Genomic DNA, 16,653 nt, shown 5'->3' with positions numbered 1-16,653 from the left:
TTTCTCTGTTTTGTTTTTTTCCCTGGGAAGTCATCAAAAGTAGTACTTGTAGCCCTGAGTTGAGTTTTCATGGTTTCCTATGGGATTTATCCCATAGTTTGGCAAGCTTGGAAGGGTGTGTTTGGGTGTGTGTATATTAATGCAGCAAAGATTGGAACAATAAACTGGAAGCGGTATAAAGTTGATGTCCCTTTTCTGTTTTTCAGCACATCTGCTTCTCATTGGTTTAGTGATTTCTGTGTGTATGGGAATGTGGAGACCTTGATACATTTACCTTTAGCTGTGACTGAAAATAAATGTGACTTCAGTTTTTAATCTGACATAAATACCTTGTTTTTATGGCTTTTTAGGTAGTGCTAAGTGTACCTTTTTAGCAGCAGGATAGAGCATTTCTGATTCGTCTGTGGTGGGACTGGCAAATAATATAAAGGACATTCTTTTGTTACCACGGTTAATTTCTTCTTTCTCTTTAAGGTACGGATTCCCACATGTCATGACAAACCTGGAACAACTCAAATAGTGCAGGTAGTGTGGTACTGTGGTAGAATAAACCAGCACATAGAGTCTCTTTAACAGACATTTTAAACTAGCAAATGCAGTCTTGGATTTATGATATATTTCTGAATATTACTGAAATATTCTATTAAATAATATTTTAATGAATTGACAATAAACTTCCTAATGTTTCTCAGATATTTTTCTTGTTCTTTCTCTGGTAGATACTGTTGAGAACTCAGAATTTATACTGTAATTGTGAGGACAAGGGGAAAGTAAATATTTTTTTCAGCAAGATTTAATTCTAAAAAGCCTCTTATAGAGTGGTCAGCAGACTTCTGGTCTTAGCAAACTCAGTCAAAAGGATTCTGTAGTTATGATTGCCTTTCATTTTTCTCAAAGCTACATCTGTTCTAGGGTGGAGTTGAATTTTTTCATCTGAGACATTTTAAGTAGTATATTAGCACTTCCTTTGTTCTTTGAATTGAATAAAAATGGAGAGCAGTAGGAAAGCTAATTTTGCCTGTTATATATATATCATATATTATTATGGTAGTATTTTATACAGTCGTGAATTCGTCTGGCCATTAAATTAGTGCTTTAACCATGTAATCTGTGTTTTCTTGATCTTCTGCTGTTTTAGGGGAGATGGGTCAGATCCACTTTCTGTGGCTTTTCCTAGAGGAAGAGAATCTTAAAAGATAGGGCAATATGTTTTTTGATCATGAGATAAATAGGTATATTTTAAAAATCAATTTCTGTACATTTTAGTGACATCTCTATTTCTTCTTTTCTATCTCAGGCAGACACACACATATCTGTTGTTTTATCTACTGTTCATGAAGTGGATCTTTTCAGGTAAAGAGTAAAAAAATTTTAACTGCTTTTGCTTTGTGATGTTAAATTTCTTTAGAAAATGAATGTTTATATATGAAATGTAGAAAAAAACTGGAAAATAATCATGCTTCACCCTGACTGCATGTTACAAGCTTTGGTATTGTAATGATGTAAAAACAAAAAATGCACTTATTCCCTGGCCTGTGTGGCTCAGTTGGTTGGAGCAGCATCCTTACACCGCAAGGTTGTGGGTTGGAGTCCCGGTCAGAGCGCATATCTAGGTTGCCGGGTTTGATCCCGGTGTGGGGCATGTATGGGAGGCAACCGATCGATGTTTCCCTTTTTCCATCTTTCCCCCGCTTCCCTCTCTCTAAACTCAAACATATCCCCCAATGAGGATTACATTTTTTTAAATGCACTTATTTTTTTAGAGATGCACTTTTAAGTATTTTGAGGTGAAATGTCATGAAGTTTGTGTTTTATTTTAAAGTACTTCATTCAATAAGAAAAAGTAAATGAAACAAAAATAGCAAAATATTGTTAACACAAGATGATACATATAAGGGAGTTCTTACACTATTATCTTTATTTCTCTGTATGTTTGAAACTTTTCAAAAATGCAAAACTAAAAATTAAGTGCAGATAATCTAGCACTTAAAAAAGAAAAAAGGAAAAAGTACCAATGTACTTTACACAGAGCAGCTAAGTAAGAATCTTTGAATTGGTGCCCAAGTTCAAGTTCCCAGGTGGTTCTCATGTGGAGCCCAGCTTGAGAAACCACTGTTATATATGAGCAGTTACTAAATATTAATACATATAATCAGAAGTCATGTGAAAGACTTACAGTGAGTTTTGGTTTGATTTTTTTTGTGTGTGTGTATATTGGTTGTGTGTGTGTGTGTGTGACCTGCATGGAATACTGCTTCAAAGATTATTAGTTTTATATGCTAGATTTGTTTTATATACTGGCCCTGGCACAGCCCAGTAACCCTACTTTTAGGTATTTATGCAATAAAAATTAAAACATACCTACACAAAGACCTGTATGCAAGTGTTTATAGCAGCTTTACATACCAGCCTAATATTGGAAATAATGCAAATGTCCATCAGTGGGTAAATGGATAAACAAAATGAGATATGTGTATGTGCATAAAATACTACTCAGGGATTAAGAATGAACTATTGATATATTATGGATGACTCTCAGAAGCATTATATTTAGTGAAATGAGCTAGATTTTTAAAAAGCTACTTACTGAATGATTCCATTTATATAATATTCTGGAAAAGGCAAAACTATAAAAATCGGGCCTTTTTTCTTTTTAAAGATATGATTGATTTTATTTTGAGAGAGAGAGAAAGGGAGAGGGGAGAGAGAGTGAAACATTGATGTGAGAGATAATATTGATCGGCTGCCTCCTGCATGCCCACTACTGGGGATGTAGCCTGCAACCCAAGCATGTGCCCAAGCTAGCCTGCAACCCAGTCAAATTGGCAACCTTTCAGTGCAGGACACACCCAACCAACCGAGACACACCAGCCAGGGCTCAATGTGAAGTGTTTAGAATGATTACATGGGAACTTAACAAGTTGGATAAATAACAATGTTCCTACTGTGTAAACACCTTTCAGGTGTTTTTTCCCAGTTTTCTTTCATAGTCAGATGCTTTGGGAACTGGTGCTGTTGGGGGAGCCCCTTGTGGTCATGGCACCATCACCTTCAGAGTCTTCGGAGACTGTATTGGCACTTGTTAAGTGAGTACATTTGGTTCATAATGGTGATAGTTGTAGCACTTTCCCATCTGTTATTTCCTGGTACACTTATTGCATTGATCCACACAAAGAAGTTAGTGCTTACTATAGCACCAATTTATGGATGAGAAAATTAATCAGGCTTCATGAAGGCTGCAACCATGTTCTTGTTTTTCTGAGCAACAAGCACATTCATTTACTTACACCAGTGGTTTCCAACCCATGTGCCAAAACATGCAATACCTGACTGTTTAGTCAGGGGCACTGACCTCTTTACCCTTCGATTGTCAAATTAAAAAATGACAACAGCCAATACACCTATAGCCATTCAGTGTGAATGAATCAAAATTATACCAGTGCTCTTCCTTTCAGGAGCACGCCCACCCAGCCCCCGCCCCGTCCCCCAGGTGCGTTACCTTTGCCTTTCCATCTCCTAAGCTTCAAGGTCCCTTCTTTTGCTTCTGTAACTTGTTTCCTGAGCCTATGCAGCCCAGCTGGCTCGCTTCTACTACCTCTGTAACTTTCTAAATAAACTTTCTCTTATAACTTGAAAAAAATATATACCTTTTTATTTTTGTCAGAGCAGAAAAAATATATATTTTGGTGTGCCGTGGAATTTTAGTAATTAGTTTATGTGTGCCATGAGATGAAAAAGGTTGAAAATCCCTGACATACACAAAGTTGACACCTGAAAAATATTAGGTTTGTGAATGGTCAGTGTCTAGTAAAAGGCATATGATAGAATCAGAATTTCACCTTATTTTTTGCCCCAAGTCCAATGTTCTTTCAGTATGCCCTTTCCCATTATGTATTTCCATTTGGTTTCTAGTTTCCTGAAATGAGTTTGCCATTTATTGAAATAGATACATTATCCCATTAGGAGTATACTGTGTATATGGATGCTTTATGCTTATTGAGCAGGGCCTTTAATTTCTGTGTCCTTTGTTTTACTTGTTCTCGCTCCACAGCTGTATTTCTCCATTGAAGTACTTCAGTGACTTCCGACCTTATTTCACTATTCATGATAGTGAATTCAAAGAATATACTACTCGTACTCAAGCCCCGTAAGTAAACAAAGAAACTTTTATTAACCAATTATTACCTTTATAAACTGCAGAATCATTTTTGGTAATAATTTAAAAGTTTAAATTTTGAACTTATTGGTAGACTGATTTTATAAAGTAAGGTTTAAGGAACTGCTGGTTCACATTTCCAGAGTCAGCATCTTATTTTCTTTGAATGATTCATTTTATTAGTGGGAGATATATTGTCATTAATAGCCATCCAACTGTACTGTCAGTTCTATCTTCTTTTCACACTTCAGGATCTCTTGTAGTATCAGTTATCTCTTCTTGCTCTATAATTTCCTTTTTCTTCTTCCTCTTCATTGAATTAGCATATAAACATGAATATTCTTCCTAGTCTGTAAAAGGGGGAAAATTATCTTATTCTTTCTCTTTTAGCTCCTGCTCTATTACTCATCTTCTTTTCATAGCTAAGTTTCTAGAATAACAATAAAAACCTCTGTTTACTATCTCCTTTTCTTGGTTTCCTGGTTGCTTCTCAGTCAATTGCATGTTGATTTCTCCATCTCAACTGATGTTGTTCTTGCCCAAGTCAGTAAGGCCCTTCTCACTGCTTGACCCTGTACGTACTGTATTGCCCCATTTTCCCTTTCTTATAACATTTAAGCTGTTGACCGTGAAAATATTTTAATCCTTGATACTACTCTTACCTGGCTCTCTGGTGGTGCATCTCACTCTCCTGTGCAGACTTTTCTTTCTCTGCCAACCTCTTAGATGTTGGTATTCTTCAGTGTTGTGTTCTGGATTCTGATTTCATACTAATAATTGTTTCTGTACTCACGACTTCCGTTAGCACCTCTATACCAAGGACTGAAGTTTATCTTCCTAGTCAAAATCTTTATAAGGTCCAGACCTATATATCCAAATTTTATTTATTTTTTTTAACCACGTTTGCTACTTGAACATCTAATGTCACCTAAAACAAAACATGTTCAAACTTAATTCTTTTTGTTTCCTTTCCCCCCCCCCTAATCCCAAGCCTCTTACTATTTTCATGAATGCTATTACTTTTTGCTTAGTTATCAAAACCTAAATTGTCATAAATTTCTCCTTAATAGGGTGTACATCAAGTTTTACCAAATCCTGTCAATTCATCATCCTAATCTTTCCAAAGCTCTCTTCCCAGTCCTCCTGTCTCTTTTCATATTGGCTGTTGATTTTTCTCAAACCTCTTCCCTCCTTATAGGATATCTTCTACATTTTCCATAGAGTAGCCTTTCTAATAAGTACATTTTCATTCATGTGGCATGGCTCTACTCAGTTCTCCAGAAGCTTTCATTTGCCTACAAGATAACATCTAAACTTCTTAGCATATTAACTTGGTACTTAATGATCTGGCCAGCATCTGCCCAGCTACTTTTATTTCTACTTTGTGCTCTAGAAATGCTGAACTATTTGTAGTTCCACAAACAGATCATGATCTCACTTCATTGCTTTGCACATACTATTCATTCTCCTGCAGCACCTTTACTACTCTTATCCATTTGGCAAAGAACTCTTACTCATCTTTCATATCTTTGTGCAAATGTCATCTCTTTGATGAGGCCGTCCTTTAATCCCATGGTAGACATAATGTCTCCTTTGTAATTATTGTACATTTTTTTACCACTTTTCACTGTTTTATCATTTCTGGCATCATAATTCAGTATGTATCCCTTTTAACTGTGTGCTTTAGAAAAACTATGTCTTTTCATCTTTATATGCTTAGTGTTAAACATGGTATCTGGCATGTACTTTATATGTAACTAGAGGCCTGATGCATGAAGATTTGTGCAAGAATGGGCCTTCCTTCCCCTGGCTGCTGGCACTGCCTTTGCTCCGGCCGGAGCCGCCCTTTGGCCTTCACTCAGTCCCAGAGCTGCCTTTCCGCCTTCCCATGCTGCCCAGAGGCCCCGAGTGGCTGGGGTGGTGCGGCCCTGCCCCCGGCCGCTCAGTGCCTGTGTATGCAAATTAACCCATCATCTTTGTTGGGTTAATTTGCATACTCACTCCTGATTGGCTGGTGGGCGTCGCAAAGGTATAATTTGCATCTTACTCTTTTATTAGTGTAGATACATTGAATGAAGGAAAAGATAATTTATTTATGGTTCACTTAAAAGAAATTGTAAACTATTCTTCACTGATGGAACATTCATCTTTTTCTCACCTCATTTTTGTTTTGTTTTTATGTAGGCCCTCAGTCATATTAGGAGTAACCAACCCCTTTTTTGCAAAAACACTTCAGCACTGGCCACACATTATTCGAATAGGAGACCTTAAACCAGCAGGTAAAGTATAAACTCGGTGTTCTGCTTTTTAATATATAATGTGGCTGAGCAGGTTTATTTCTTCCCCTTTGTTTTTACTTTTTGGTTACTTTTTAAATATGTTGATGGCCGTCTTCTTTAAGGCAATCTGAATAAGGGCCTTTGAAGAAGAGCATAACTTCTCACTAAAATATGCAGGTGTAACCATCATTCCTCCTATCAAAAAAACGTACTTAGTGTTATAAACATGGAATGAATGATAGCAAAATGAAACCTCAAAAACAAGCTACTTTTTGTAAATAGGCCAATTAAAAAGGGATTTCCAACACTTTACTAAGTATTATACATTTCTGTAATGCTGATATTGATTAAAGAAGTAATCAAAAGGTTGTGCTTTCCTTAAGAAAATAAGCTCATGGTGGCTTTTTCTTTTTTAAATAAGATAACAAATCCACTTGTACTTGTTTTCTTTTCAATAAATTTAAATTCTCAAGGAGTCCAGCATTACATGAATTCTGTGTCCAGTGACCTTAGCAAGAAGATTGCTTCCAAATTTGGCATGAACCATGTCACTATTTCCATAAGCATGAGTTACCTTTCCCCAGATTACTCAGTTTGCCACCAGGAGTCACTATGTTGTTCTTGGTTTTGTACATGTAAACATGTCTCTTGCCCAGATAGAATTCAGTTTCATTTTGAGCATAAACACCTTTAATTTTAAGAAAATGGTATGCTCACTCTGGTTCCAGAGAGCCTACTTATATCCAGCAGTCATGGCCTTGGACCACAGCCTTCCAGACATACTTGTCGTTTTACAAGTCCTGTTCCCAGCAGGCCTCCACCAGCTCCAAGATGGTGGAAAGAGCCAGGGTAGCTGTTTCAAAGGTGTTTTTAAATGAATACATGCATTCTGCGGTTGGAAGTTTTATACATCTAGATAATTTAATGGTACCTCTGACATTCCTCACTGGACATTCCTGAATTTTTCATTTTGTTATGATATCTTGCCAGCTAATATTCTTGCTGATCTGAAAAAGTCTCTTCAGGCAGGTAAAGTTGCCATTTAAAAGACCTAGGACCAAGGGAGGGGAAGGAAAGGCTACAGAAAGGAAAAGAGAAAGAAAGCCTGTTATATTTCATGTGCATATGACACTTTTAAGTGTTTATCTTGAGGTATTTTTCTGCCAGGTAAAAGGGTGGTTTAGATTGTAGCTTCTCTAGACCTTAAGGCTAGAACCCCACTGCATATGCTGCAGGAATTGTTTGTTCACAGCAGCCCTGCTCAGGAGTCCTGTTCACCTTTGAATCAAACCTGGGGTTGTGGCATACGCTATCACCACCTGGTGGCAGTGTAAGTTCCTACAGTGCAAAAGCAGAGGTGTGTATGTGTGTGGGGGGACCTTTAAATACTTCTGTATTCTAATTTAGGAGTTACTTGAATTCCATTTACTCTTAAAGGGTATTTTATGTGTATTGGCACATAAATAATAAAGGTACAACCAGTGCAAAAATATAAATTTTCAATATTATGTACTTAATACAAATATTTTAAATTACAAGTTAAGTGACAAAAAGGGAACATTTTAAGTAATAATAGACATTAATAAAAGATCAAGTACCTATTGTATGTAATTTACACAAATTTTTTCTGTAATCTTGTAATCAGTATTGTCTTTAGCCAGTTTTAAAGTACCAGTTATAAACTCTTGAATATATATATTTTGTTGTTAGTAATCCTTACCTAAGGATATTTTTCCCATTGATTTTTTTTTTTTTTTTTTTAGAGCGAGAGGATGGGAGGGGATAGACAAAGCGAGAAATATCTATGTGAGAGAGACGAGAGACACATCAATTGGTTGCCTTCTGCATATGCCCCAACATGTGCCAGGGATCGAGCCTGCAACTGAAGTATGTGCTCTTGATTGGAATTGAACCCATGACCCCGCAGTCCATCTGCCGACGGTCTAGCCACTGAGCCAAATCAGCTAGGGCAAACTTTTGAATATTAATTGATTTTAGGAAGAATACATTAGCTACAATATCCCTGACTAAGTAATAGTCAGCAGATTATTAATCTTATAAAATTTCAGTTTTGTGATGTGAAATTTGAATAATTCTAAGAATCTTTCTAATGTATCTTTCAGGTGAAATTCCTAAGCAGGTTAAAGTAAAAAAATTGAAGAACCTAAAGACTCTGGATTCTAAACCTGGTATTAACTTTTATTAATTTAAAAATATATACATATTGGGCACTTGTTAAAAAATAAAAACTTACTGCTTACCTTGTTTTCTTCTTAGGAGTTTATACTTCTTATAAGCCATATCTAAATAGAGATGAAGAGATCATAAAGCAATTACAGAAGGTAATTATTTGCTCATATTACTAATTTAAATTGCTTTATTCAGTTATGTAATATATAACTAGGCAATTTGTGCTTTATATATATAACTAGAGGCCTGGTGCACAAAATACATGCACTGGAGGGCGGGGTGCCTCAGCCCGGCCTGCGCCCTCTCGCAGTCTGAGACCCCTCACTTCTTACTGCCCGCCTACTCAATGCTCCTTAGCGCTGCCATGGAGACGAGAGAGGCTCCCGCCACCACCACTGCAAGTCCGGATTCTGGCTGAGCGGCGCTCCCCCTGTGGGAGTGCACTGACCACCAGGGGCAGCTCCTGCATTGAGTGTCTGCCCCCTGGTGGTCAGTGCCCATCATAGCGACAGGTCGTTCTGCCCTAACGGTCACTTAGGTTTTTATTATATAGATCAGTGATGGCGAACCTATGACACACGTGTCAGCACTGACACGTGTAGCCATTTCTGATGACACATGGCCGCTGAGGCGGCCGCATGCTGAGGATGAAACATTTGCTGCTCCTGAGGATGAAACGTTTGCGAAATAATGTTTTTTCCTCAAAGTGACACACTACCCGAGTTATGCTCAGTTTTTTGGCGAAGTTTGACACACCAAGCTCAAAAGGTTGCCCATCACTGATATAGATACTGTGAAATGATGTCTCTCTTTTGAACCAATGCTTCCTAAAAATCAGGAGACTACAGTAGCAGCAACTAATGAGCAGGTGTAACTACAAACTAGTGCCAGATACTTGGAAGTTATAGTGAAAAAGTGGACTGTGCCATGAGGTAGCTTAGCATCTAATGCAGTATAGTTAGCCTTTTTTGGAAAATGTAAATAGTATTTTTTTACAATAAATAAATTGTAAAAAAAATTGTTTGATACAGCAGTTATGAAATAAATACAGTCTTTGTTGTGAACTGATATTTTTAAGTACGGTGAATAGTTCATGTTTTTTTCTAAGGATTTTATTTCACAGTATATTGTATAATAAATTTTAGATGAAATTATTTCAAGATGAAGTTATAGGGTTTGTTTTATATCAAGTTAAATATATATATATATATACACACACACACACACACACACACACACACACACACACACACTAGAGTTCCAGTGCACAAATTCGTGCACGGTTGGGGTCCAGCCAGCCCACCCCGATGGGGGCCCATTGGGCTGGGTTTGTTGCGGGGGGGCTGTTGGTTGGCCAGCCCTGCCCCTGATTGGGGTAAAGGAGGGCCAATCGGGGGCAGGGCCAGCCAAGGGGAGGGGCCGCAGGTGGTTGGCTGGCCAGCCCTGCCCCCAATAGAGGTGGGGTGGACTGGCTGGGGGGAGGGGCCACGTGTGGTTGGCTGGCTGGCCCTGCCCCCGATTTGGGTGTTGGGGGACAATCGGGGGCCGGGCTGGCTGGGGAAGGGGTGATGAGGGCCCAGGTCAGGCCGGTTGGCTGCCGCAGCATACGTCATAGCCACCGGTCATTTTGGTAGTTCCGCCGTTCCAGTTGCTGGGCTTTTATATATATAGATACTATATATATGTGTATATTTTTTCATGTATCAGTTGAACTCTATAATTATCCATTATTTTATATTCTCTGATACTAGACTATAGGTTCTTATTGTTTTCTCTTTTAAGGGTGTACAACAGAAACGTCCTTCTGAGGCTCAAAGCGTTATTCTGCGACGTTATTTCTTGGAGTTGACACAAAGCTTCATCATTCCATTAGTAAGTTAATATATACATTTGCTTAATTTAATGATTTGTTGAAGAGAATATGAATGTTTTTCCCATTCACCAAAACTTTATCTTATGGTGTGTGTTTTGTCTGCTCTTGTGTTTAGTGATGAAAAATAGAGCCCTTGGTAGAAGGGAGTTATGGGGGGAAAAAGAGGGACATCTATAATAATCTCAACAATAAAGATTATTAAAAATAAAAAATAGAGCCCTTTAGATGGAAAATGATTCTGCCAGTAAATAACATCCACAGAAAAGCTACTTATATCTGACAAAATAGATTTCAAGATAACGAGAGACAAAGACAGACACTTTATAATGATAAAGGGGACTCTACATAAAGAAAACATAATATATGCCCCCAACCAGGGAGCACCAAAATATTTAAAACAACTCCTCACAGAACTAAAGGAAGAAACAGATCAAAACACAGTTATAGTTGGGGATCTTAATTTTCCACTGAAAGCTCTAGACAGATCAACCAAACAGAAAATCAGTAAAGGGCGTGTGTGGGTGTGGGGTGGGGGGGTAATAGTAAGATATGTACACATATAATACCTCAATAAAAATATTTAAAAAAAAAAAAGAAATATCAGCCTTAAATGAAACACTAGACCAAATGGACATACTGACATTTACAGAACCTTTCATCCCAGAACATCAGACTCTACATTCTTCTCCAGTGTACACAGACTCTTCTCAAGGATAGACCATATGTTGGGTCATAAAACTAGCATCAACAAATTTAAGAAGATTGAAATTATATCAAGCATATTCTTTGACCATGATGTCTTGAAATTAGAAATACCAGTAAACTGCAAAAAGGAAGTAAAGAAACCTACAAATTCATGGAGATTAAACAACATACTACTAAAAAATGACTGTGTCAAGAAAGAAAAGATGAGATCAAAAGATATATAAAAACAAATGAGAATGACATTACAACATGTCAAAACTTCTGGGATAAAGCAAAAGCAGTAATAAGAGGGAAGTTTATATTGTTAGAGCTGTTTCTCAAGAAACAAGAAAAATCTTAAACAACCTAACATTACATCTTAAAGAACTAGAAAAAGAAGAACAAAGCAACCCAAAGTCAGCAGAAGAAAGGAAATAAAAATTAGAAGAGAATTGAATGAAATAGAGAACAAAAAGACTATGCAAAAAATTAGTAAAATAAAGAGCTGGTTCTTTGAAAAGATTAATAAAATTGACAATCCCCTGGCTAGATTCACTAAGGAAAAAAAGAAAAAGACCCATATAAACAAAATGAGAAATGAGAGAAAAGTATAGATATCATAGATATACAAAAGATTATACTAGAATATTATGAAAGAGTATAAATTCAATAACCTAAAAGAAATGGATACCTTCCTAGAATTATATAACCTTCCTAGACTAAATCATGAAGAATTGGGAAATCTAAATAGACCCATCAGTAGTGAGGAAATTGAAACAACCATAAAAAACCTCCCCAAAAATAAAAGTCCATGACCAGATGACTTCACCAGTGAATTCTACCAAACGTTCAAAGAAGATTTAAAAGCTATCCTCAAACTCTTCTAAAAAATTGAAGAAGAGGCAATATTTCCTAACACATTCTGTGAGACCACTATGATCCTGGTACCAAAACCTGGCAAAGATAACACAAAAAAAGAAAAATACAGACCAATATCTTTGATGAACACAGATACAACAATCCTAAACAAAATACTAGCAAATCGAATATAATACATCTAAAAAATAATATATCACCATCAAGTGAGTTCATTTCAGGGGCACAAGGATGGTTCAGCATAATGCAAATCTATCAGTGTAATACACCACATTAACAAAAGGAAGGATAAATATCATATGATCTTATCAATAGATGCAGAAAAAGCATTTGATGAGATACAACATCCATTTATGATTAAAACACTAAAAATAGGAATAGAAGGAAAGTACCTCAACATGATAAAGGCCATCTATGATAAACCCTCAGCTAATATCATACTCAATGGTGAAAAACTGAAAGCTTTTCCTCTAAGAACAGGAATAAGACAAGGATGTCCACTCTCACCACTCTTATTTAATATAGTGCTGGAAATTCTAGCCAGAGCAGTAAGGCAAGAGAGAAAAATAAAAGGCATTCAAATAGGGAAGGAAGAAGTCAAACTGTCACTCTTTGCAGACAACATGATTCTGTATGTAGAAAACCCTAAAGACTCCACCAAAAAACTATTCGAAATAATAAATACAGTCAAGTTGTAGGATACAAAATCAGTGTGCAAAAATTCATTGCCTTTCTGTATACTAACAATAAAACTTTAGAAAAAGAAAAAAAACAGTTTCTTTTGCAATTGCAACCAAAAGAATAAAATACCTAGGAATATACTTAACAAAGAATGTGAAAGACCTATATATTGAAAATTACAAAGCATTATTAAAAGAGGTTGAAAAAGACATAACAAAATGGAAAAATATTCTGTGTTCATGGATTGGAAGAATCAACATAGTTCAAATGGCCATATTACCCAAAGCTATATACAGATTTAATGCAATCCCCATCAAAATCCCAATGTCATTTTTTAAAGAAACAAAACAAGAGATCATCAGATTTGTATGGAACCACAAAAGACCCCGAATAACCAAAGCAATCATCAGATAAAAGAACAAAGTTGGAGGTATCATGCTACCTGACTTCAGATTATACCACAGAGCTACAGTAATCAAAACAGCATGGTATTGGCAGAGAAACAGACACACAGATCAATGGAACAGAATAGAAAGTCCAGCTATAAAACCACAGGTATATGGACAGATATTTTTTTACAAAGGAGCCAAAAACGCACAATGGAGTAAAGATAGTCTCTTCAATAAATGGTGCTGGGACAACTGGAAAGCCACATGCAAACAAATGAAACTGGATTATAGTGTGTCCCCATGTACAAAAATTAATTTAAAATGGATCAAACACCTAAATATAAGACCTGAAACAATAAGTTACATAAAAGAAAACATAGGTACCAAATTTATGGACCTTGGTTATAGAGAACATTTTATGAATTTGACCCCAAAGGCAAGGGAAATACAGGCCAAAATAAATGAATGGGACTATATCAAACTAAAAAGCTTCTGCACAGCAAAAGAAACTTGACAACAAAACAAAGAGGCAGCCAACCAGATGGGAGATGATATTTACAAACAATAGCTCCGACAAAGGTTTAATTTCCAAAATATATAAAGAACTCATAAAACTCAACATCAAACAACCCAATCAAAAAGTGGGCAGAGGACCTGAAAACACACCTCTCCCAAGACGATGTATGAGCAGCCAATAAATATATGAAAAGCTGTTCAACCTCACTGGCAGTTAGAGAAATGCAAATCAAAACTACAATGAGATACCACCTCACAGCTATTAGAGGGACCAGTATCAACAAAACAAGCAATTACAAGTATTGGAGAGGTTGTGGGAAAAAAGGAACCCTCATTCTCTGCTAGTGGGAATGTAGACTGGCACAACCACTATGGCGATTCCTCAAAAAATTGAGAGTAGAGCTACCGTACGACCCAGTAATCCCTCTCCTGGGTTTCCCTCCCAAAAACCTCAATATAATGTATTTGCAAAGATATATGCACCCTTATATTCATTCCAGCATTATTCACGGTGGCCAAGACATAAAAACAACCAAAGTATCCTGCAATAGAAGACTGGATAAAGAAGACTTGGTACATAGACACAATAGAATACTACTAAGCCATAAGAAAGGATGAAATAGCGCCATTTGCAACAACATGGATGGACCTTGAGAACATTATAGTAAATAAAATGAGTTAGTCAGAAAAAGCTAAGAACCTGGGAGAAGTAGGACAAAGGGGAGGGGAGGAAATGGGAAATACCTGTAATACTATCAACAATTAAAAAAAAGGAAAGAAAAAGCTAAGAACCATGTGATTTCACTCATATATGGGATATAAAACTGAAACTTGTGAACATAAACAGCAGCATGGTAGTTGCCAGGGGGAAGGGGGTCGGGGAAAAGGGGGGTTCCTAATATATGGTGATGAGAAAATTTGACTCGGGTGGTGGGTACACAGTGTAATATACACATCTTGTAACATAGAAACCCACACCTGAAACCTATATGTTCATGTTGACCATTGTCACCCCAATAAATGTAATAATAATAATAATAATAATAATAATAATAAATAGAGCCCTTTAGCCCAGCCAGTGTTGTTCAGTGGTTGAGCATCAACCTGTAAACCAAGAGGTCACTGGTTCAGGGCACATGCCCAGGTTGCAGCCTTGATCCCTGGTAGGGGGCGTGCAGGAGGCAGCCAATCGATGTTTCTCTCTCATCTCTTTTTCTCTCTCTCTGTCCCTCTCCCTTCCTCTCTCTCTAAAATCAATAAAAAACATATTAAAAATTTTAGTCCTTTACAAAAGGCCTGTATTCTCTATTCTTGTTGTAACTGTGTAACTTTGGGAAGTCACTTTCTTTCTTTTACCCTCAATTTTTTAATATGTAAAATGTGGTTAATTCCACTTTTCCTAAGTACCTTTCAGGGTTGTTGTGAATATCTTAAATGATATAATTGCAGTAAAATGTTATATACTTGTTGCATTTTGTGCCATAATAGGTTATCCTATAGCTTCTTTCTCTGATTTTTTTCTTATTTATTGATTTGAGAGAAAGAGAGAGAGAGAAACATTGATTTGTTGTTCCACTTATTTATGAATTCATTGGTTGCTTCTTGTATGTGCCCTGACCCCAGGGATTGAACCTGGAGCCTTGGCATATAGGGATGATACTCTAACCAACTGAGCTATCTGGCCAAGGACTTGATTTTATTTCTTGAGCACAATTTGATGTGATAGCCATGAAACTGTAGCTCCATTATAACGGTTCTTACCTGTCTGTTCATGAACTTTTACTCAGTCTGGTATATGGTAGCACTCTATAAACATTTATGGTATAAACTAGAGGCCCGGTGCACAAATTTGTACACAGGTGGGGTCCCTCGGCCTGGCCAGCAATCGGGGCCCATTAGGGGGGCCGGCCAGCTGGGGGGAGGGTCTGCAGGAGATTGGCCATCCAGGGGGAGGGACCATGGGTGATTGGTTGGCGGGGGAGAGGGACCATGGGTGGTTGGTTGCAGGGGGGGAGGGACCACCAGAGGTTGGCTGTGGGAGTGCACTGACCACCAGGGCGCAGCTCCTATGTTGAGCATCTGCCCCTTGGTGGTCAGTGTGTATCATAGCAACCGGTCGACTGGTCATTCGGTTGTTCCAGCTAAACTAAAGGCCTGGTGCAAGAAAATTCATGCACTGGAGGAGGGTCCCTCAGCCTGGCCTGCCCCCTCTCACAGTCCAGAAGCCCTCAGGGGCGGGAGGTGACCCGGCAATCAGGGGAAGGCAACGCCCCATCACACCTCTGCTGCTGCTACTGCCAGCAGAAGAGGCCTCAGCCAGCCCAGGTTTCTCTCTCATCTCTTTTTCCTCTCTCTATCCCTCTCCCTTCCTCTCTCTCTAAAATCAATAAAAAACATATTAAAAATTTGAGCCGAAACTGGTTTGGCTCAGTGGATAGAGCATCGGCCTGTGGACTCAAGGGTCCCAGGTTCGATTCCGGTCAAGGGCATGTGCCTTAATTGCGGGCATATCCCCAGTAGGGGGTGTGCAAGAGGCAGCTGATGGATGTTTCTCTCTCATCGATGTTTCTAACTCTCTATCCCTCTCTCTTCCTCTGTAAAAAATCAATAAAAAACATATTAAAAATTTGAGTTCTCAGGTTACCTGAGCCTCGGGTGGCCCTGGGCGGCTGGGCAGCCACCATCTGAGACTTGCCTGTGCCTCAGGCAGCCCTGGGCAGCTGGGCAGCTGCCATCTGAGACTTGCCTGCACCTCAGGCAGCCCTGGGCGGCTAGGCAGCCGCCATCCAAGGCTTGCCTGCACCTTGGGCCAGCCCTGGGCAGCTGGGCAACTGCCATCCGAGGCTTGCCTGTGCCTCGGACCAGCCTGGGTGGCTGGGGGGCTGAGGGGACTGGGGGACTCTGGAGGCAGGTGCGCGGAGCGGCCCGGGCTCGCCTGGGGGTGGGCCCAGCCTTGCTGTGTGCCTGCCATCCTGGCAAGGCTAAGGGGACTGGGCGCCACCATCTTGT

At 38.4% G+C, this 16,653-nt stretch overlaps 1 protein-coding gene across 2 annotated transcripts in view; it reads left to right on the top strand.

Annotated features, from left to right (window-relative positions):
- DENND6A (DENN domain containing 6A) overlaps positions 1-16,653 on the top strand; it is a 50,329-nt gene that overhangs the window by 27,929 nt on the left and 5,747 nt on the right. For both annotated transcript variants that reach the window (XM_054729953.1, XM_054729954.1), the window contains exons 8-15: positions 475-525; positions 1,298-1,353; positions 2,964-3,086; positions 4,052-4,147; positions 6,341-6,435; positions 8,559-8,624; positions 8,713-8,777; positions 10,408-10,497. In XM_054729953.1, the coding sequence (XP_054585928.1) occupies positions 475-525; positions 1,298-1,353; positions 2,964-3,086; positions 4,052-4,147; positions 6,341-6,435; positions 8,559-8,624; positions 8,713-8,777; positions 10,408-10,497 (642 nt within the window). The remainder of the gene's footprint in view (positions 1-474; positions 526-1,297; positions 1,354-2,963; positions 3,087-4,051; positions 4,148-6,340; positions 6,436-8,558; positions 8,625-8,712; positions 8,778-10,407; positions 10,498-16,653) is intronic.

The sequence above is a fragment of the Eptesicus fuscus genome, chromosome 18 (assembly GCF_027574615.1).
Source record: "Eptesicus fuscus isolate TK198812 chromosome 18, DD_ASM_mEF_20220401, whole genome shotgun sequence".
Lineage (NCBI taxonomy): Eukaryota > Metazoa > Chordata > Mammalia > Chiroptera > Vespertilionidae > Eptesicus > Eptesicus fuscus.
Note: the sequence above shows the minus strand (reverse complement) of the source record. Positions and strands in the feature narration are given on the sequence as shown.